Here is a 23,727-nt window from a genome sequence, read left to right on the forward strand (position 1 = left end):
TGGGCACCTGAGCTGAAATATGTCCGTGTCAAAGCCAGGGATGGGCTTGGCAGTGGGTGAATCCTGCCTCTTCTGGTAATCTGGCAGGCTCTCTTCAGGGGCTGTGGCATGGCGTCCTGGTGGGGCTCCCAGGAGTGGGGAAGTCCCTGTCTCCAGGGCTCAGCGAAGGGAGTAGTCAACAGACGCTCGTATTGCAGGCCCCCGCCCGCTGGTTTCTTAGTGCAGTGGTTATTACACTGGGACAGCATTTGAAACCCCCTGAAATGCCTTGTTCCTTGTAACTTGTTGGGATAGGATCAACTATGGGTGTTTTAGGCTTCCCCAGGGTCTCAGTGGTAAAGAATCCTCCTGCCATGCAGAAGACAGCAGACGTGGGTTCAGTCCCTGGGTCTGGCCTCTGGAGGAGGGCACGGCAACCCAGTCCAGTATTCTTACCTGGAGAATCCCATGGACAGAGGAGCCTGGTGAGCTACAGTCCATGGGGTCGCAAAGAGTCAGACACAACTGAGCAACTGAACACACACACGCACACGCACACGCGCACACGCACACACACACACACACACACACACACACACACACACACTGGAGAACCCCATGGACAGAGGAGCCTGGTGAGCTACAGTCCATGGGGTCGCAAAGAGTCAGACACAACTGAGCAACTGAACACACACACACACACACACACACACACACAGACACACACACACACACTGGAGAACCCCATGGACAGAGGAGCCTGGTGAGCTACAGTCCATGGGGTCGCAAAGAGTCAGACACAACTGAGCAACTGAACACACACACACACACACACACACACACACACACACACACACACGGGTATTTTAGCTTAAAAATGGAGGTGGACTGAGAGGAGTGGGGATGTGGGCATTCCCTCTGCAGGGATCTCAAAGAGCTTCCCAGGTTTTGAGAGACCTTGGCATACTTTGCAGTCATTGAGAAGTGAGGGAGGAAGGATCCTGCCGGGAGACAGGGGGTCCAGAGTGCAGTCAGGGATGAGCGAGTCTGCCTTCCCTCTTCTCTGAAAGTACCTCAAGGGACAATTTAATTGGAGGAGGTATCAGGGGATGTTGGGGGACTGGGGTGCTGGCAGCCCTCAGCTTGTGATGTGGATAGGTGGGGTTTTGATTCTGGCTGTCTTCCCTGGAGTAGCCTGGTTTTGCTTTTCTCTATTGTTCAGGTGGCACTAGTGGTAAAGAACCTGCCTGCCAGTGCAGGAGACACAGGAGATGCAGGTTTGATCCCTGGGGTGGGAAGATCCCCTGGAAAAGGAAATGACAGCCCATTCTAGTGTTCTTGCCTGGAGAGTCCCACGGACAGCTGGCGGGCTACAGTCCGTGGGGACAGAGTCGGATGTGACTGAACTGCCTTAGCACGTACTGTCTAGGTAGTGCCATGCTCTTCTCCTGGGAGGTGGGTCGGAGGTGAGCCCACGCCACGCTGGATTTTGGGTGTGGACCCCTGATGGGGAACTCCAGTAGAAGGGAGCAGAGTGGTTGAGGCTGAGAGCAGGAGGCCAGAGGCTCAGATCACAAGCAGGGCTTCGAGGCTGCTGGACACAGGCAGACAGCCCTCTGCCCTTTAGGAACCTCTCATCTGAGAATCCCCGAGTGGGAACTAGGGAGGAAGGTCCTTGCTGGTGACCAGGGGTTGGTTGAGGGGTTGTCCAGTGAAATCATGGCAGAAGTCACCCTCTTCCCCCGCCCCCCGCCCCACTGCTAGAGTTTTTGTGGCCTTTTTACCTCATCCTTTACAAATACCAAGAGCACAGTGCCACCTCTTTTAAGCAGGACGAAGCCGTGGATACCTGAAAGCTTGGGTGTTCCCTGGAACTCGGCTCAGCCTCCGCCTCGGCCTCACTGGCTCAGCCCAGCTCTGTCTGGTTAATGATTCTCTCAGTGTCTGGACTGTCTGCCCCACTTTGGCTGCCGGATGGAGCAAAGTCTGCCCCTGGGGAAGGAATCCCCTGCTGGAACCAGGGAACCCAGCCCCAACTTGATCCAGCACCGCTGTCCCATTGTCAAGGGTTGTAAGCATTTGGGCCCCTTTACGGCCACTTGAAGCCTCCTTTGCCCTGTTTTTCCAGCTTCTTCCCCAGCGATGCCCCTTGGTCTTTTCTTCTCCCTTGGGTCTCCACTTAAAACTAGTCATTTACAGATGGAAGGATGAAGTGATTCACCCACAGCTACACAGCTCAGACAGGGCCAGTTCACCCGCCTCATCCGAGGGTGCCCCTTCTCCCGTCCCAAACAGCTGAAGACCATGCATTCAAGGCCCCCAGAGAATGCAGTGTCTCTCCTTTTCGAGCCGCTTGCTCATCACAGGTGGGAGCTATGGGGCTAGAGTATTACGGACTGGAGTTCCTGAAGACGCTGTCCAAAGGCTGGTCTCCTGGAGCTCATCAACTTGATGAAGTGAAATTATTCCGTAATCATCATAACTATCCAGGTACTTACTGTGTGCCTGGTACTTCATACAGGTTCTTGTTCATGCTATCTTATGAGGATAGATAACCCCATTTTAAGGAGGGAAGGAAGGCCACAAAGTTGATGCCAGGCCCATACCTGGCCATCAAAAGAGTCTCATCAAAAGAGACCAAACAAAAGAGTCTCTCCCCTTTTGTTTCTTGCTCTTTGGTCTGGGGTGGTAAGAATATTTTAAATGTTATGAGATGTGTATTGCATTCTTTTGATGTCTGTGTGGGTCTCAGACATTGACACCAGGGGAAGGGGAGTAAGCAGTGGTAATGACGAGGACATTAATTTGACAACCAGATTTTATTGAGCAGTCCCTGGATGCCGGGCATGGTGGTAAAGACTTTACATACAGTATTTAAATGAGTCACCAGTCAACCCTGTGAAGTAGATGCTCTGTGCCCAGTTTTACAGGTGAAGAAACAGGTCCAGAGAAGATAATTAGCTACCACTTGGGGGTGGTAGCTAGAAATGGTAGAACCCAGGACTTGACCCTGTGTGTGTTTTGATTCCAGAGCGAAGGTTCTTCCCTGCTATGCAGCTGTGTATTTGGTGTATGTGTTTCTCTGGGCCATGGACTGTGTTTCTCAGCCTGTTGGTTGGTCTGCTGGTGTTAAAAGTGGTAACAGAGGAGCTTTTCTAAGCCTCTCCGGGCTGAGTGATAGGGATGAGGGACACTGTGTTTGGCATTCAGTGGAGCATTGATGGGAAATTGATGTCTAGAGATCAGGAGAGCCTGCCGCCCAGAATCCCCGGTCATTCTGTGATCTCTGTCGCCTGGTCAGGGAGTCTGTCCTGGTGACTTTCTGAGTCCTACCTTTGATTGAGGCCCAGTGTTATTAGTTCCCCCTGCCACCCCCATCTTGCAAGCCGGGCCAGGCCCAGAGGACCTTTCTCCTACTTGGTCGTCACGGAGAACTATCCTTGAACCATATTCTGAGCCGATCGATAGGGCTGGTTGTTTTCCGGGCAGCCCACATCTGCCCACCTGCCTTTCCTGTTCCCTCTCCCCTAAATCTGTGTATCTTACAGGGATGCTGGTTCTGTATCAGTTTTGTTTTTGTTGATAAAGGTGAAAGAGAGAGAGAGTGCGCGAGCGAGCTGGAGGGAGAGCGAGCAGGCTTTCCAGCTCCTCTTAGGGAGTACACATCTCCTTGAGTGAAAGAACACGCAGTGCTGGCCTTTGGAATTGGCAGCCAGTGTACTGTTCTCTGTCAGATAAGAGGTACTGTAAATAAAACTGTACACCATGGCCCGTTGTAAAATGCCCGGAGTCTGTACTCATTGTTCTGACAGCTTATGCTTTTTTTGGGTCTGCTGTTTTGGTACACTCTGTACTTCCTTATGTAAGCAGGCATGCATATCTCATCAGAACAGTCAAGATGTTTATTTTAAAATCTCAAGGAATTAAAAGAAAAAGGACGCAGTACTCAACATTAGATGCTGGCAGACGTTAGGTGTTTTTTCAGTGGTTCTTCCCTGCCCCCTCCCCACCCCTTCTTGTTAGCACGGGGGTGGGAGAGTTTTGGGAGACAAGGGATTTTGAAATTTTTTCCTTTTATCATTGGCTTGCGCCTTACTGGCTTCAGAGAGGCTGCAGGCCACATCTGATTGTGTGCAGTGCCTTCTCATCCCCTCCCTTAGGTGCACGGGACCCCCAACCCCATTTCTGGGCAAGGGGGTGCTGTGTTTTGCCAAGGAGAAGCAACCCAAGCGGGTGGCAGGAGAGGAGGGCGGCTGCGGGCAGCCTGCCTGCCATGCTTCTACTGGATTGCGGCTCTGTTGTTATTGGAATGCTGGGCATTGATAGAAAGCTTTATGGTTTTGAAAGTGCTTTTCTGGCATGTCTCGCCTTTGATTCCTGTGAGTCGGGGTGATCCTTAGCCCAGAGTGGAGCGGCTCCCACACACACAGAGGCCGCCTCCGTGTGGGCTCTGGCAACTGCCTCCTTTCTTTTCACCCAGTCTTAACCCGCTGTGAGCCCTCCTCCTTCCTCTGGCCCTTGTTTCACTTTCTGGAGGCATCAGGGAGGAAGGAGAGAATTCAGAATGGTCAGATGGCTGCTTCCACTCACAATGCTCCCTGCCCCCCCGCCCCGCCACCTCTCGTGGGATCCCTGGGTCAGAAAGATCCCCTGGAGAAGGGAATGGCAACCCACTCCAGAATTCTTGCCTGGAGAATCCCACAGACAGAGGAGCCTGGCAGGCTACAATCTGTGGGGCCCCAAAGAGTCAGACACAACCGAGGGGCTAACATAGCCCCATTTTTCTCAACTAAACTTTGCGTCTGGACTGGGAGTTGGTGTGCTCAGCAGATCTCTGCTGGCCTGTTGGGGGGTCCACTCTGGCTGACCAGAGGCTCCCGAGTGGGCTGGAGGGAGGGCTTGCTTGTTTGCTGCAGCAGAGTGAGTCCTGGGCAGCTGGACAGGGAGCCAGAGGGCGGGCAGAGAAGAGAGACATCTTGCTCCAGGGGAAGCAGACAGCTCCACTTCCTAAGTTTCCCTTTCCTTCTCCTCCAGACTGCCTGAGTTCCAGGCGGAGACCGTGTCCTTGAGTTTTGAAAAAGGGCCAGCAGACAACCCAGCACGTGTAGACCAAGGACTCTGCCACCCCCTAGGGGACGGCCTGGCAGTGCCCTGAGTGGCCAGTGCCCCCTTCACAGGCCAGTTCTGCAAACCAGGAACCTGCCTGAGGGTTTCTGTGTTTATGGGGCAATTAGTGAGCGCCATCCACGTGTCAGGTACTGGGAGAGAATTGGGAGTAGAGAGGTGGTCTCCAACGTTTTGGGCACCAGGGACCAGTTTTGGGGGATGATTCAGGGGGGCGGGGAGCTGGTTTGGGGATGATTTGAGCAGATTACGTTTACTATGCAGTTTATTTCTGTTATTGTTACATCAGTTCCACCTCAGATCATCAAACGTTAGATCCCAGAGGTTGGGGACCCCTCAAGTAGAGGACAAGCCAGATGCCAGCCCCGCCTGCTCTCATGGAGCGTGCAGTCTGCTGAGACAGAGAGAGGAAAGAAGTCTGGCAGGCAACACAGGACCTATGAATGGAGCTCCTCGGACAGCAGTGTAGAAAGTGCAGGGGTGTGTGGGGAAGGGGGCAGGATACGGAGAGCTGTCAATACTGACATGTTGGTCCTCTGATAGATTGCTCTGCTCCCTCAACAAGACAATCCCTCACCTTTTAAATTAGCATGACAAGGGATGTGTGTGTGTGCGTGTGTGTGCGTGTGTGTGTGTGTGATTATAGTGAAATATGTCTTTACAAATGTGGGCTCACTTTACAAGAGATAAATGGCCCCCAAATAGCTATACACTGAATTTCAGTAAAATCAATCATACTTCGCACAAAGGCGTTCTTGAAAGGAGTCCTGGCCCCGAGCCCGTCTGGGCTGGTGGTCAGTGTCACTGACTGGTTCTGTGGCTCTGCCCCGGCCCGTGCGGCCCAGCACTTTGCCCAGCTTCTCACAGCCCTTTTGGGACTGTCTCTTGCTGTTCCCGTTTTACAGAGGGAGCGACAGTCTCACTGAGATTAGGCAACTCGCCGAGGGTCACAGCTGGTGATTCGCTGAGCTGGGATTTGAACTCTGATCTGTCTGACTCGAATCCTGCGCTCCTAACCACATTCTGCTGTGCCCCTTCCACCCGCCAAGGTATAAAGAGCATCAGTCATCTCCTGTCCGCAGAGTGCCTGGTGATTAACCAGAGATTTGTAGTCATCAACTACATGATCTCCTTGGGTTCCCATAGCCTCAAGTGAGGCAGATGGATCCGATCATTCCCATTTTACAGACGGAGATGCATGCGTGTTGAGGTGTGATGAGGGGTGTGAGGTCCACGGCGGGGCGTGGCTGAGGCGAGCCGGGGACCCGTTCTCACCATTCTGGATCGAGCCGTTGTCTCCTCTGGCTCGCTCTGATCTGTAACAGCTGGGGAACAGCGAGGGTCTAGACCGCTTGATCATCGTGCGGCTCTGCCTCTTTGCCGTTGAATTTATCCTCCTGTGATCCAAACCCTATGTCCCTCTCCGCTCTCTGACGCGTGCCAGCCAGCCAGCCTCCTCGCTCTTCCTTTGTCTGGAACGGACTTTCTTAAGACTGTGGGCTCACCTCCTCAGATGCCAGCTCATTCCATAAAAATAGCCCCCACCTTCCCTGGCCCTCTTCACGTATGTAGTTCTCTCTTCATGGCTTATTGCCACCTATTTTATATCTACTTGGCTTTTAACAGCGTGCTTTCCCCTCTTGAATATAAGCTTCTCGAGGGCCAGGATGTGTTCTTTTCTCCATGTCCTGTAATTCCCCCTCTTGGCAACTACTTAACAGACATCCAGGGAACATCCCCTTTATGTAGGAAGGGGATGGCAAGGAATGTCTGTCCCTGAGCCATGCCCTGCATGAGCCCCAAGAAATTTTGGGAGTGGGGTGTAAATGCTGCGGTGTCCTTATGTGCCCATTGTGTTCAGCTGGCATGACCTCCCCCCACCCCCTTGCCCTGATGGCCTATAAATGTATCAGTGGCTGGGTGATGTCACCGTAATGCATTCTGGGAATGGCCGTGTGGTTTATGCACACTTGAGTTGCTCTCAATGCAAACCTGACATCACGCTGGAGGCAGCAGCAAACAACATATGCACAGTAAACAGGCAGAGACTGTCCTATTGATTAACAGATGAGGCCTCTATTATCGATCAAAGCTTGGTGAGGAAATTTATCACTTTTAATTTCAGGGCTGCCAAATATTTCTGCCTCTGAGCCAGCCATTACAGGGACAATTTAAAGGCACACGCCTCCTTGGGAGAGGGGGGCTCTGTGCCTCCCTCTACCCGGTTCGTAACTGCCTGTCCTTGCTCCTGGGCTTGGGGTTTGCAGAGGGAGTCTGGGTGGGGACGGGGAGTACAGAGGCTTCGTGAGGAGAGGCGGGCGTGGGAGCCTATGTCCTTGGCATCCACGTGGGAGGGGGTCGTCACCCACAGTCACTGAGGATGGGGGACTTTCACACACTCACAGTTTTGTGACTTCGGCAATGCAGGGGTTGGAGAGCAGAGGACTTTGAGGGCAGCCAGATGTGGTCAGGCCTGGGCCAAGCCGCTACCCTTACTAAGATCACGTGTGCTCTCATCCGCTTTATCTTTGTCTGGCTTCGACAGTGTCACACATCCGGCCCGTGATTGCCTACCTGGCCTCTCCCTGCTTCTCAGTCATTAAAGCAGATGCTCCTGAAGCCACACGGATGGCTGTTTTCTAAGAATCCTCGTCACCACAGCTCTTTGAAGCTGCAGCCCGAGTGGGCTCCTCACCCAGAGGCTCCAGCATCATGGCGATGGCAGTGGTGGGCCCTCCCCTTTCCAGCCCCTGCTTCCCTCCTGAGGCCCTCCTTCCCCTTCTTCTTTAGGGACCCAGGAGGGGACCTCCCTGGTGGTCTAATAGTTAAGACACTCCACCTGTCCATTGCCGGGAGCACAATTCCCTGGTCAGGGAACTAAGATCCCACGTGCCATGTGGCGTGGCCAACAAAACCTGTAAGTCCTTTAGGGAGCTATGAGAACTGGTAGGATCAAACCAAAAATTAGGGTTAAAATCCAGTTCCTTACAGGTCTGCAGAAATTCATTGCTGGCTGATGATTTGGAGCTGGGGGAAGTTTCTCACTGTAAGCGGGGATGGTTTCCTCCGCCCCGAGGCTTCCCACCTCTGCCCTTTGAGGTACTTGCTGCATTTCCAGTATGAATGGATAAAAAGTGGCCTGGCTGCCTCCAGGGTGGATGCACATGGTGACTGCTTTGCCATCAAGTTCCCTGGCTCTTTCTTAGAAGCTCTTGAAGCTGCTTACAGATGCTTGGCCCTAGGACACCCTGCAACTTGTAGGGATACCCGGAGGGGATCATGGTATTCTGCCTGCCTTGAGGCAAAATTCTACTCCAGCCACTGAAGACAAATGACAATATTTATTTTTGAAACTCTTTAAGGAAAAGTAATTTCATATTTTTCTTGAGGCACTTTATCATTCATTTATTTAGTCAGCTGTGTAATATTTATTGAGCCCCTAATAGAGGGTATATCCTGCTCCTTGTCAGGAATGTAGACAAGATCAATGCCCTAAATGTTTATTAGTATTTAAGTCTATACTGGTATAACTTGTATTCTGAATGCTCGCCCTTAGTGTGCCAAATACTCCAAGACAATTATAAGACGCTTGCTCCTTGGAAGAAAAGCTATGACAAACCTAGAAAGTATATTAAAAAGCAGAACCATCACTTTGGCGACAAAGGTCCATATAGTCAAAGCTATGGTTTTTCCAGTAGTCATGGATGAATGTGAGAGTTCACCCATGTGTGAGGACGAACCGTGAGGATCACAAAGAAGGCTGAGCGCCAAAGAATTGATGCTTTCTAACTGTGGTGCTGGAGAAGACTTTTAAGAGTCCCTTGGACTGCAAGGAGATCAAACCAGTCAATCCTAAAGGAAATCAATCCTAAATATTCATTAGAAGGATTGATGCTGAAGCTGAAGCTCCAATACTTTGGCCACCTGATGCCAGGAGTCGACTCATTGGAAAAGACCCTGATGCTGGGAAAGATTGAGGGCAAGAGGAGAAGAGGGTGACAGAGGATAAGATGGTTGGATGACATCACCAACTCAGTGGGTATGAGTTTGAGCAAACTTGTAGGAGACAGTGAAGGACAGGGAAGCCAGGTGTGCTGCAGTTTATGGAGTGCACAGAGTTGTACATGGCTTAGGGACTGAATAACAAAAGATTTTAAAATTACTTCAAAGCAGTGAAACACCTGGAGTAACAGGCAAATTCGGCCTTGGAGTACGGAATGAAGCAGGGCAAAGGCTAATAGAGTTATGCCAAGAGAACGCACTGGTCATAGCAAGCACCCTCTTCCAACAACACAAGAGAAGACTCTACGCATGGACATCACCAGATGGCCAACACCAAAATCAGATTGATTATATTCTTTGCAGCCAATGATGGAGAAGCTCTATCCAGTCAGCAAAAACAAGACCGGGAGCTGGCTGTGGCTCAGATCATGAAATCCTTATTGCCAAATTCAGACCTAAATTGAAGAAAGTATGGAAAACCACTAGACCATTCAGGTATGACCTAAATCAAATCCCTTATGATTATACAGTGAAAGTGAGAAATAGATTTAAGGGACTAGATCTGATAGAGTGCCTAATGAACTATGGACAGAGGTTTGTGACATTGTACAGTACACAGGAATCAAGACCATCTCCAAGAAAAAGAAATGCAAAAAAGAAAAATGGCTGTCTGGGGAGGCCTTACAAATAGCTGTGAAAAGAAGAGAAGCAAAAGCAAAGGAAGAAAGGAAAGATATATCCATTTGAATGCAGAGTTCCAAAGAATAGCAAGAAGAGTTAAGAAAGTCTTCCTTAGTGATCAGTGCAAAGAAATAGAGGAAAAGAATAGAATGGGAAAGACTAGAGATATCTTCAAGAAAATTAGAGATCCCCAGGGAACATTTCATGGAAAGATGGGCTCGATAAAGGACAGAAATGGTATGGACCTAACAGAAGCAGAAGATATTAAGAAGAGGTGGCAAGAATACACAGAAGAACTATACCAAAAAAAAATCTTTATGACCCAGATAATCATGATGGTGTGATCACTCACCTAGAGCCAGACATCCTGGAATGTGAAGTCAAGTGGGCCTTAGAAAGCATCACTATGAACAAAGCTAGTGGAGATGATGAAATTCCAATTGAGCTGTTTAAAATCCTGAAGGATGATGCTGTGAAAGTGCTGCACTCAATAAGCCAGCAAATTTGGAAAACTCAGCAGTGGCCACAGGACTGGAAAAGGTCAGTTTTCATTCCAATTCCAAAGAAAGGCAATGCCAAAGAATGCTCAAACTGCCGCACAATTGCACTCATCTCACACACTAGTAAAGTAATGCTCAAAATTCTCCAAGCCAGGCTTCAGCAATACGTGAACCGTGAACTTCCAGATGTTCAAGCTGGCTTTAGAAAAGGCAGAGGAACCAGAGATCAAATTTCCAACATCCGCTGGATTATGGAAAAAGCAAGAGAGTTCCAGAAAAATATCTATTTCTGCTTTATTGACTATGCCAAAGCCTTTGACTGTGTGGATCACAATAAACTGTGGAAAATTCTGAAAGAGATGGGAATACCTGACCACCTGACCTGCCTCTTGAGGAGTCTGTATGCAGGTCAGGAAGCAACAGTTAGAACAGGACATGGAACAACAGAGTGGTTCCGAATAGGAAAAGGAGTACATCAAGGCTGTATATTGTCACCCTGCTTATTTAACTTCTATGCAGAGTATATCATGAGAAACACTCGGCTGGAAGAAGCACAAGCTGGAGTCAAGATTGGCGGGAGAAATGTCAGTAACCTCAGATATGCAGATGACACTACCCTTACGGCAGAAAGTGAAGAAGAACTAAGGAGCCTCTTGATGAAAGTGAAAGAGGAGAGTGAAAAAGTTGGCTTAAAGCTCAACATTCAGAAAACGAAGATCATGGCATCTGGTCCCATCACTTCATGGCAAATAGATGCTGTCAGACTTTATTTTTGGGGGCTCCAAAATCACTGCAGATGGTGATTGCAGCCATGAAATTAAAAGACGCTTACTCCTTGGAAGGAAAGTTATGACTAACCTAAACAGCATATTAAAAAACAGACATTACTTTGTTAACAATGATCCATCTAGTCAAGGCTATGTTTTTTTCCAGTAGTCATGTATGGATGTGAAAGTTGGACTGTAAAGAAAGCTGAGTGCTGAAGCATTGATGCTTTTGAACTGTGGTGTTGGAGAAGACTCTTGAGAGTCCCTTGGACTGCAAGAAGATTCAGTCCATCCTAAAGGAGATCAGTCCTGGGTGTTCATTGGAAATACTGATGTTGAAGCTTAAACTCCAATACTTTGGCCACCTGATGCGAAGAGCTGACTCATTTGAAAAGACCCTAATGCTAGGAAAGATTGAAGGCAGGAGAAGAAGGGGAAGACAGAGGATGAGATGGTCAGATGGCATCACCTACTCAATGGACATGAGTTTGGGTAAACTCCAGGAGTTGGTGATGGACAGGGAGGTCTGGCATGCTGCGGTTCATGGGTTTGCAAAGAGTTGGACATGACTGAGTGACTGAACTTAAAAGCAGTGGAACTTTTTTTTCTAACTAGAATTTTACATAAAACTTGGAGGTATAAAAGGGATAAATTGGATTTTTTGTAGGGGGAGAAAGTCTAGAGCCCAGCTTCCTATTCATGAAGCATCTTTGCAGATGAAACCCTGGGAAGGCTGAAGGGTGCAGGGATTCAGAGGAAAGGCTCTGAAGTCAGGCTGCCTGTGTTTGAGTCCACCTCTGCGGTTAGCCACTGTGTGACATTGAAAGCTCCTTAACCTCTCTGAACTTGAGTTGAATCATCCGCTAAATGGGATTAATCACACTATGTCCTTTGAAAGCTTGTTAGGAGTAAATGAAATGATACATGCTAAATACTCCGCCTTACGCCTGGGATATGCTATGTTGTTGTTTCGTTGCTTAAGTCGTGTGTGACTCTTGCAACCCCATGAACTGTAGCCCACCAGGAAATCTGAGGTGGTTTGCAAACAGCACTAGACTGCTTTCTACTATAAATATGTGAAAGAAATAGTTGTGCCTCTTATGTGACTTGAATACAAAGCTAAAACACAGGCACACTTAAAGAAGTGCTCAGACTTGTCGAAAGGAGCAAAGTGCAACAGCAGATAGCAGGTTGGAAAGGGCAGAGCCGCGAGGGGCTGGCGTGTTTGGCACATGTGTACTTTGGTGTTGGAAATGGACTAGGACTGGAATGGACAGAAATGAAGAGAGGCGTTGTTCGGTCACCATGACCCAGGAGGGCCCCGCGGCACCCGGAGAGGGCTGGCAAGGATAGTTCCCAGTGGAGTTGGACAGCTGACCGGGTGAGCTGATGGAACACCTTGAAAGCCAAACAGAGTTTAGTGAAAGTTACTCAGTCGTGTCTGACTCTTTGCAACCCCATGGACTGCACAGTCCATGGAATTCTCCAGGCCAGAATACTGGAGTGGGTAACCATTCCCTTCTCCAGGGGATCTTCCCAACCCAGGGATCCAAGCCAGGTCTGCCGCATTGCAGGCAGATTCTTAACCAGCTGAACCACCAGGGATGCCCGAGGAGGAGTTTAGAGTCAGTGCAAATTGTGAGCTGTTGTGTATTTTTGAGCAAGGAAGTGTGAGGAATCAGGAACCTGCCTCTGTTGGGTGGATCAGAGGGTGGCTGGTGGTGTGGCAGTCCTCGAGTCATCCAGTGTTCTGGACACAACCCACAAGGGCCTCGGTAGGGGCAGTGGTTATCAACATGCAGGGCGTGAGATGCAGCTAGAAGACATTTGGAGGAAAACCTTCCACAGCTGGTGACGGGTGCCCCCTAGATGAAGGAACAGAGCCTTGAAAGCCATTAGCAAGTGGTAGAAAGTCATTGTCACATTGTGGCACTGTTATTTTGATGCTTGTAAAAATGGTTCCAAAAAAGCTGATCCAATTGAATTGCACTGAACTGATTTTGTTTATTCCACAGATATGTATAGTCATTCATTCCCACTGGGTGTTAGGCAGATACAACTGTGCATATGATGACATACTTCCTCCCTCAGGGAGCTGGAGACGGGTCCACAGGCCTTTAGGAGAGAGCCTGGTGAGACCGCAACCTGGAACAAATGGGGTGCTGTGAGAGCCTGGAGAGGGTCCCTCTCACCAGACCTGGGGCAAGGGTGGGAGCTGAGGCATGATAATGACGAACTGTGGGGCTGGGGAGAGGGGTGGACTGTCAGAGACAGAGGTGGTAGAGAAGGATGCTCAGAGAGCTCACAGTGTGGAAGTGCGAGGCTCCTGCAGGGGACCAGTGCTTCTCAGGAGGGCTGGAGACCAGGGATCGAGGATGAGGAGCAAGAGAAGAAGCAGGAGAGAGAAGCGCAGGAAGGGCTTTGTGAGTACCCTGTGGACTGTGAACTTTATTCTGAAGGAGAGTCATTCAGAGATTTTAAATTGTAAGCTGCAGGTGGTGCCTGGGGGGTAGACAGTTAAATATTTTTAAGTTTATTTTTTGGTAGATGTGGTTTGGTTTGACTTTTTAAAAATACCTACGTTTATTTATTTATTTGGCTGCTCCAGGTCTTAGCTGCAGACCTTCGAACTTCTTTGAGACATTCTGACTCTTAGTCGTGGCGTGGGGGATCTAGTTCCTTGACCAGGGGTTGAACCCGAGCACCCTGCATTGGAAGCATGGAGCCTTAGACACTGGACCACCAGGAAAGTCCCGACAGTTTGGTTTTAGACACACAGAAAGTGGAAGTGTTAGTTGCTCAGATGTGTCCAACTTTTTGCAGTCCCACGGACTGTAGCCCACCAGGCTCCTCTGTCGATGAGATTTCCCAGGCAAGAATCCTGGAGTGAGTTGCCGTTTCCTTCTCCAGGGGATCTTCCTGACACAGAGATGGAACCTGGGTCTCCTGCCCTGCAGGCAGATTCTTTAGCATCTGAGCCACCAGGGAAGCCCCAGGCATACTCAGTTAGGGAATTATCCAGGTACTGCTGTGTCAGTAGTTTCTTTTTTTCCATAAAGTATAGTCTGGGAAGCAGGGCATGTTTCCCCTCACAGTATCAGGGACTGCTTTCCATCCCTCACTGGGTGCGAACCCCTTAGGATCCCCCTTCTTCTTGCACATCTCTCCCGGATCCCTTCGCTGTTTGTTATGGCTGTCTGGTTCTGTTCCCTCTTCTGCCTGGGAGAGCCCTTGCTGGGGGGGCATTTGGGAGCTCAGTTGGGTGGGTGGTCACATCTTGGAGGTGGGTCCAGGCTGGCTCTGGGGCCGTGGGTTATCCCTGACTTGAGAGCTTCACAGGTGTTCAGCCCCTTCCCCCAGGGTCCACCTGCACGATTTTAGCCCAGGACCCCTTTTCCTATTGCAGCGTCACTCTTAATAATAAGGTAACTGCCTCCCCTTTCTTGCAGCGGGTGCCAAAGCCTTTGTCTGCGATCAGTGTGGTGCCCAGTTCTCAAAGGAGGAAGCCCTGGAGACGCACAGGCAGACCCATACTGGTGAGTGAGTGACCCCATCCTCCAGGCCTCTGTTGCGGTGGCGCGTGGATGTGAGTATCTTGGCCCTTGTTTCCCTGGGGAGCTGTGAGTGGGGTGGTTTGTTGAGTGACCCCATCCTCCAGGTCCTCCATTGTGGTGGCGTGTGGATGTATCTTGGCCCTTGTTTCCCTGGGGAGCTGTGAGTGGGGTGGTTTGTGCTATCTTCAGCTACCCTTGCTTGTGGAGCTGGCTGGGCAGGAGCTTATAAGTGTGACTTTGCCCCAGAAGAACAGCTGCCCTGGATCAGGCCAAGCTCTCTGTCTCTAATAGGCCACTTGGAGCCCATCTCCATGGAGATGCTGGTACTTTCAGAGGCTTTAGAAAGTCAGTGATGTTGTCTAACTCTGAAGTGGCCCAGTGGGCTGGCCCTCCTTCTGCAAGAGTCTAGTCACTGTCTAAAAGAAAGCAGTCTGTCCACAGGCGTGCATTTGAACAATATTACCCAACAGTGATATTGCGGTGATCTCAAACCATTGATTTCATAGCATCAGTGTCATCCCATCACGGTACTTGGCGGCAGCGTCATCACTGTAGCTCACGCTTACTGAGCGTTCACAACATGCCAGGCCCTGTCCTTAGTGCTTTACCTGATCTCAGTGAGCCAGTCTTTCCATAACTCTGTGAAGTAGAAAGCTACTCCCGTGTCACTGATAAGGAAAGCGAGATTCAAAGGAGGGTGCGTGACTTGCTGAAGTGAGTAGTGGGGACGGGAATGGTACTGGTTTGATCCTGACACTGCCATTTACTGTTGGTGGAGCCGTGAATCCGTGACTTAAGCCCTCTTAATTTGGGTTTCCTCACCTGTTGGAAAAGTAGGGTAATACTAGTATCTACCGTGCAGCATAGATTTGTTGGGGGGATTAAATAAGATATTTTATTTGGAGTATTTAGGGGAATGCTTGGCTCATAATAAGCATTCGATAAATAGTAGTAGATGCATTTAATTTAATAAATATTAATTGAGTTCCTGTAATATCCTGGGCACTGTGGGAGTCTTTAAGGTCTAATAACATATGAGACAGATAGCATTCTTCATGGAGCTGAGATTCCAGTAGGGCGATAGGATAGGCACGTGATTGTGTAGTAATAATGCCAGGCTGTAATAAGCACTAGTGAGAAAAAATATAGCAGGATAAGGGAGAAAAGGGATATTTTAGGTCAGATGGTCAGTCTTCTCTGAGAGGGTGACATCTGAGCTCAGCAGTAAAGTTGGAAAGTGAGTTAGTTACTTAAAGGTTTCGGGGAAGAAGATCTGAGTAAAAGGAACAAATACTTGTAACACTCCTGCACGTGGGTTGAATTTGACAGGTTTGTGGAAGAGCGGTGTGGTGGTAGGGGGCAGGCAGTGAGGTGCAGAGAGCGGTGGGAGGTGAGGTCAGAAATTAGGTGGGTCTCTCAGTCCTGGCACGGAATTTGGATTTTATTCTGCATGTGCCAAGAGTCCATTCTTGGGGTTGCGGGGCAGGGGGGGGATAAAATATTTGCAAATCATTTTCATTCGGTTCGAAAATATGAGGAACTCTTAGGACTCTAATAAAAATACAAATAACCAAAGCAAAAACTGTGCAGAGGATCTGACTGAATAGATATGTCTCCAAAATAAACAAATAATCATTGAGCACATAAGAAGATGCTTGACATCATTAGCCGTTGGGGCACGACAAATCAAAATCACAATGAGATACTAAATGCTTTACACTCACCAAGATGTAGCTTAATAAAAATGCAGGCAGTGAGAAGTGTTGTTGAGATTGTGGAAAAATCAGGACCCTCATACACTGCTGGTGGAAGTGTAAACTGGTGCAGCCACTTTGGAAAACAGGCAGTTCCTCAAAAAGGTAAACAGATACTGTGACCCAGGAATTCCACTCCTGCGTATATGAAAACATATATCTACACAGAAACTTGTATGTAAGTGTTCTTAACAGCATTTTTATAATAGCCAAAACGGTAGATATAACTCAGTGTCTTCTACTGATGAATGGATACACAAAAAGTAGTTTATCCATACAGTGGAGTATTACTCATCTATAAAAAGGAATGAAATGCTGATACATTCTAAACCTTTTAAAGAGGAATTCTAAAAACGTTATGCTCAGTGGAGGAATCCAGTCAAAAAGGCCATGTGTTGTATGGTTCTGCTTACATGAAACATCCAGAATAGGTGACTCTCCAGACAGAAAGGAAGTTAGTAAGGGGCTGGGAGATTTGGGGGGAAATGGTAAATGCTAATGGGTATGGAGTTTCTTTTTGGGGTGATTCAAATGTTCTAAAATGTGGTGATGGTTGTGCATCTCTGAATACATTAAAAAGTACTGACTTTGTCCTTGAAAAGCATGACTGGTATATCATATGGTATATGAATTATGACTCAGTAAACTACACACACACTCACACTGTGCACACACACACACACACACACACACACACACACACATGTATGCAGACAAACATTTATAGAAAATGGGCAAAACAGTCCATTGGAGGGTGTTGAATGGAGAATGACATGACTTGATTTATGGGTTTAAAATATCACTCCAGTTTCTATGTTGATAATTGACCGCAGGAGTGTTTGTTACCAATTGGTATGCAAGGAAAACCACTCTTAACAGTAGATTAAAGCCACACTGTGTTAACATATCAGACGTTTCTGTAGGTGACTATGCTGAGCTGAGCAGTTTTCACTTGGGGTCTCTCACGTGGTTGCATTGGGTGGTGTGTGGGCCTGGGTGTCCACGATGGCGCCCTCCCTCTCGTATCTGCCTCCCAGTCCTCCTCCCATTGGCCTCTCTCTCCACCAGAGCAGCCTGGACCTCTCACTCAGGGCTCCAAGAGTCAGGAAGCAGAAACTTCCAGCCTTCTTAAAAGGTAGGCTGGGAACACGGAGCATCACTTCCACCAGTTCATTGCTCTCAGCAGGCACAGGTCAACCCCAGGTTCAAAGAATGGAAGAGTAGATTCCCTCTCTTCGTGGAGACTGACAGACATCAGGGAAGGAGGGACTGGTGGCAGCCCTCTGTGGAAGCAGGCCCCTGAGCTGCTACCGGGGCCGGAAGGGAAGAAGGAAGACCAGTCAGCTGCTGCTGCTGTTCGTGATTGCCATCAGTCTTTTCTCGTCTTCCTGCCCCTCAAAATCAGCCTCTCCACGTGGAAGACGTATGTCATAGTCCTGGTATCATGCACTCTGGGCTGGTGTTGCCCTGACCTGTGGCATTAAGCAGAACTTTCTAGGTGAGCTGTCAGCCCAGTCAGTGTCTCCCTGGCTCGGTTCTAGAGAAGAGGACTTGGCCAGCAGATTTTGCCCAGGATCCCAGAGCTGGTGTTCTTAAAAGCCAGGGAAGGACGCATGTCTCTCAGACTCCCGGCTATTTCTTGTTGCCTCTGGACCGCACATGTAACTGAGAATCCTGCTCTGAGAATTCCACTTGGGGGCTGAGGACACCAAACTCTGAGCCAGCTTTGCAAAGCAGCTTAATTCTGTCCATCCAGATTAAATTTGCAGCAGCAGGGAGCAAGCTGCCCTAAGTGCCAGGGCCAGGGCAAGAGACTGCGTCCCTGCTGAGTGAGCAGATGGGTGTGTCGTTCACAGACAGGACCCCACACACTTCTTGAGCACCTTTTGTGTGCCTGGCACCCACTGGGTATATGGCAGTGAGCAACGCAGACCTGCTCCCTGTATTGTTTTTCAGACAACTTTAGTGAGATGTAATTCACATCCTGGTCATGTGTTTAAAGGATCCAGTTCTGTAGTTTTTGATATATTAGTGTATTTTTAAGACTGTCATAAAAGATACATAAATTTGCCATTTTAACTAAGTGTATAATTCAGTGGTATAAATGACATTGCAACCTGTTTGAGTTTGGTATTGATTGGGCTTTGAAAACCAGGAGGTGTCTTAGGACTAATGCCCTTCCAGGATTTATTAAGTTAGTGAGGACTTGAAAGTGACCAACATTTTTCAGAAAAGAATATTAGTTCCAGGTACTTTGGCCACCTGATGCCAAAGGTCAACTCATTGGAAAAGACCCTGATGCTGGGAAAAGACTGAGGGCAGGAGGAGAAGGGGGTGACAGGGTGAGATTGATCGGATGGCATCATCAACTCAATGGACATGCGTCTGAGCAAACTCTGGGAGATAGTGGAGGACAGGGAGGCCTGGCACGTCAGACATGACTTGAGAGGCTGAACAACAGTGATTGGAAAAAAGCTGAAGTTTGAGTCAGAAGCTGGGGAGGGGGTGGAATCTAACTTTGCTGGCTAGCAGGTGGATAACCTTGTTCCTAGTCCTTTCTGCCCTTCAGATGTCCTCACCTGCAAAGGGGTATAGTGCCCATCCTTCCTTAGCAGAGGTGGAGCCCGGCTCCTTCAGACCTGTTTGGGGGCCAGGCATAGTACTGTGGAGAAGGCATGTGGGAATCTTAGTTCCCTGACCGGGGATCAAGCCTGTGCCCCTTACATTAGAAGTAAGTCTTAACCACCGGAGTCTTAACCCTCAGACTTACTTCTGCTTTATCTCCAAGCTGAATCCAAATTGTGCAGAAGAAACCAGGGTGGATGCTTTAAGAAAGGCTCCCTTCCCAGCTGGCTGTGAGCGAGGGGCACGCTTCCTTGCCAGGAGAAGTGTTTGGCCCCTCCTGGTGTTGGGCAGGCTGTCCTCGGCTGGGGACAGAGGTGGTGGTGGCCGTATTGTCAGCTTCAGGTTGGCATCGAGGCAGTTCTGCTGACAGGCAGAGCTGGGCACAGTACTATAGGGGACATACCTGTAGAACCTGCAGCACCCAGATGGGTTCTCGGACTCCCCTAATAATCAATGAGAAAACACAACGTGACATCTAGATGCCATCTCTGTTCTAAGAAAGGCAGCCTCTGAGGAAGAGAGAGGCCTCGTTATAAGGAATGCTGAAAGTGATGCTAAAGCTGTTGGACTGGGGGAAGCCAGTGGGGTACCAGATATCCTTTAAGAGAGCGAACAGGAGAGCGGGGAAGAAGCTCTGAGAAGGAAGAGACCCTGGGAAATTAAAGTCATGAAACTGCCGTCTTATGTTTCTGATACCTATATTTATCAAACACTTTCTTCCACTGTACCCATTTTACAGATGAGACCATGGAGGCCTAGAAGCTCAGCACTAGGAAGTGAAGAGCTGGAACTGGACCCAACTCTGACTTCAGTGCTCTTTCTACCAATCCCCAGCTGCCTGCTCATTGACTTACTATTGTCCATGGGTTTGTGGCTGAACGGTTTAGGGAGAGCTTGTGTAGCTCATGGCCACATCCTGGGCAGAGCTCTTTTGGATCCCTGTGACCTATTTAACTAAGCATCCTCAATACCCTGATGACCGTGTGCCCCTCGGGAGATAGTATACAATATCCCTGAAATAGATAGGGTCTGGGAGTTCCATGCCCAAGGCAGCCCCGCCGCGTAGGGAATTCACAGAGCTGACGTGTAGCATGGCATTGGGATGGGTTATCAGGGTGCTTCTCAGATATTCTTGACACTGCAGAATGAATTTAGGAGAAAGTTATTTCCAATCCCATTTTCGCCAAACACATCATCTTCAGGGCTCACCCTTTTAGCTCCTCCACTTACCCTGGAGGACTTCTGTCTCCGTGGGTGTGACCCTTCCTTGTTCCTGCCCTCCAGGATCTTGGTGGGCTCCAGCTGGTGCTCAGGGATGACACACTTACGCTTGGGCTGGGCTCAGGCTTCGTTGTCACACTTCAGTTTTCTGTTTTGCTACAGCTAAGACTTTGAGGAGATAAACAGAGATCACTTTACACCTTTTATATTATGACAAATACATATTGCAAAACACTGCTGCTTCCAAAATGTTTGGGTTGCAGAGCAGTCAGGAATTAACAGCTCTGCAGCTCCCCAAGATGCCTGTACTTCATTTACACATCAGAATTTTTTTTACACTGTTCAGTAAAATAAAAAGCGAGAAAACACATATACACGCACGTACACACACACACCCAGTGCACCAGTTGGGTTCTATATCAGGAATGTCTTAAATTAGTACGTAGTTCTTTAAAAGTCCAGATAAATTGATAAATACCATTAATGGCTTAATTTATACTCCGGGTTTGAAATTTGACACACGGACAGTATCTTGGCTCAGGAAACACAAGTGGTTTTGTGCCAGAGGTTTTAATGACCGATCAGTAATATAAATTGCTGCGTCACTGAACAGAAATAGCTTCCCCATGTCATTTGATCTGGAAACTTCTCTGGCCAGGCAGCAGTTAATAAATTTAAAAATAATTACCCTCTTCATTCAAAGTCAAACTAATTAGGAGTGGGTTTTACAAATCATAATGTTGTCCGAGCCACTGTATATCCCCGTTTGGGATGTGAACAGGCCTAGGGGCAACAGATGGGATCGGGTGGCATTAATTAGAGGGCAGGGGAGATACCTCAGCTGCTGAACTGAGGGCAAGGGGGTTGGGGCAGTCTGCAGCAGGCCCTGTGGGGGAGGGGGGAGATCTCAGTGCGGCAGCCTTGGAATTGAGCTGAAGGAACCTTCACCTCTTTTAATTCATATGTAGGAGACTCAGAGGCTTCACAGGTGGCAACAGTGGTAAAGAACCCACCTGCCAACGCGGGAGACACAGGAGACGCAGCTTCAATCCCTGGGTTGAGAAGATCTCCTGGAGGAGGGCACGGCAACCCACTCCAGTATTCTTGCCTGAAAAATCCCACGGACAGAGGAGCCTGGCGGGCTGCAGTCCATAGGGTCAGGTCGCACAGAGTCGGACACGATTGAAGTGACTTAACACGTCCGCACGTAGGGGACTCAGAACAGCTGTCTATGTGCAATCTGAACATAAGAGAGATGGGGCCAATGCTAGTGTTTGGGGGCCAGGCCAGAGAGCCCGTGAGAACCCCACAGCAGGAAAGGCAGATGTGCAGATGGCTACTCAGGGAGGATGACCTCTCGAGGGCTTTATTCACCAGGCAAGTGGGGGCCCTGATAGCGTGGTTCAGGTTTGTCTTGCAGGTTTCAAGGAAGCGGGACCCTTGGAACCCAAAGTCTTGAGTGTGACATTCAGGGTATTCGGAGCGCTTGGAATCTGGTGTCAGACTGTCTAGATTCAAGTCCTATCTAGTCCCATCACTTCCACGTTTTATGAGCTTGGGCAGGGCGCTTAACTTTCCCTAAGCCCGTTTCCTCCTTGGTGATGTGACAGCAACAATGCTGTCGTACAAGGGATGTTGTGAGGATTTAGTTTGATGATCCGTGGAAAGCACTCAGCACAGGCCTTGCATGGAGTAAGCGCTCAGTCAGTGGTGATGGTGGTAGGTGAGAGGGGAAGGGGCAGGTTGATACAGTAAGCAAGGAGTAAGAATGGGGTGCAGCTGCTTTGCTGAGCGAATGGGATCTTGAGGATCCTGGTGTGTCCTTTGGTCAAGAGGGTGTTTCCAGCGTACCTGTAGAGCCAAGAGCCCCTGCTGTAGGTGCAGTGGGGAGAGGTGAGGGCATCATGAGGTTGTGCATGTGAAACAGCCTCTCAGCAGATTTCGTGGATTTTATTTAAGGCCCTAGTTCCTAGAATGCTCAAAGCTTCCCGGGGGGACTGCCCTTTTCTGACGTTTAAACCGATAACATATCCAACTAGGCTGGACAGGCTGCAGAGCTGGGGTTGGAACAGAGCAAGGTCCTGTGTTCCCCCTTCCAGGAGCTCGAGTCCCCCACTGGTGTCCTGGCCCATGTCTGTTGCCATTAGGAACCTGGGTATTCTGGAAATACAAGTCATCAGACCTGTGTCATCCCACTTTATGCCCTCGTAGTACCCAGGTAAGGAAAAGAGACAGAAAGTCATTCCTGAGCTTAGGAGTTCTGGGGCTAGGAAGCTTCACGGACGCCTTAGAGCCCAGGAAACTTGATCTCCAGACTTGCTCCAAAGCAATTCCCCTCTCTTCTCCAGCCCACTCCCTGCCCCACGAGGTTGGCCAGGCTAGTGACTTGTGTTCGCTACATACCAGAGTAGCCTGTGCGGCTGATTCATCCCATCCTTCCTTCATTCATTTATCCACTAAGTTTTGAAGTACCTACTGTGTGCAAGGGGTGGTCCCTGCCTTCCTAAAGGCTACAGTGTGTTGTGGAGGAAATGAACAAGTAGGGTGAATTTGCTTTGGTCGCAGATAATATAGTCTTCCCAGGTGGCGCTAGTGGTAAAACAGACAAACAAACAAAAAAAAACTTGCCTGCCAATGCAGGAGACATAGGAGATGCGGGTTCAATCCCTGGCTCAGGAAGATCCCCTGGAGGAGGGCATGACAACCCACTCCAGTATTCTTGCCTGGAGAATCCCATGGACAGAGGAGCCTGGCGAGCCCATGAGGTTGCGAACAGTTGGACACGACTGAGGCAACTTAGCATGCATTCACAGATAACATAGTAGCTGTACTCTATTGGGTATTTTGGAGATATGATTTTATTAAGTCCTTATTACCGTCCTAAAACATAGACATTTTCCTTCCCTGTTCTTTGCTAGAGAAAATTAAAACTTAGAGAAGTTAAGGATGACCTGTCCAGGATGGCTAGAATGTGTGCTTCGGGCTCCTGCACCCTAAAGCCTGTGTTTTAATGTTGCTTCTCCTCCCCGTGTGGGCCTGGGCATCATACCTAATGTGCAGAGCCGGGGGCTCAGCTCTGCCCATTCAACAGCCTAAATAACTAGGGCTCAGAGGCCTGTGTTTGCAGAGGGGGGTCAGTTGAGAACAAATAAGCCAAACCAGAATTAGGACCCACGAGTTCTTACTTCCAGGCCAAAGTACTCTCCACTCTTGACTACAAAATAAGGACTTTATTTTGCTGGCCTAGAAAAACTTGCTTCATTTCCACCTTCCTGCGTCATAGAGAAAGCCATTCAAGCAGATGCAAATGCTGAGATGCTCCTTCTCAGCTTCTCCATGTCAACCTCAGGAGGGTCGTGTGGCCCAGAACAGCTGACTCACCCGGCGGCCAAGGGCAGTGGTGCTGCAGGACCTGCCCACCCCTGGTAGCACGGAGCAGGCGCTGGAGGCGCCCTCCCTGGGGCCCTCTCCTCCTCAGTATGAAGGAGGCTCAGAGACACCTTGTCGTGGCTTTGGGAGG

General features: G+C 49.2%; 1 protein-coding gene across 1 annotated transcript in view; it reads left to right on the top strand.

Moving 5' to 3' along the window:
- Nucleotides 1-23,727, top strand: part of ZBTB16 (zinc finger and BTB domain containing 16) — a 197,781-nt gene that overhangs the window by 118,612 nt on the left and 55,442 nt on the right. Inside the window, exon 4 of the mRNA XM_068988709.1 lies at nt 14,503-14,589. Within this exon, the coding sequence (XP_068844810.1) occupies nt 14,503-14,589 (87 nt within the window). The remainder of the gene's footprint in view (nt 1-14,502; nt 14,590-23,727) is intronic.

Source organism: Capricornis sumatraensis, chromosome 16 (genome assembly GCF_032405125.1).
Source record: "Capricornis sumatraensis isolate serow.1 chromosome 16, serow.2, whole genome shotgun sequence".
NCBI lineage: Eukaryota > Metazoa > Chordata > Mammalia > Artiodactyla > Bovidae > Capricornis > Capricornis sumatraensis.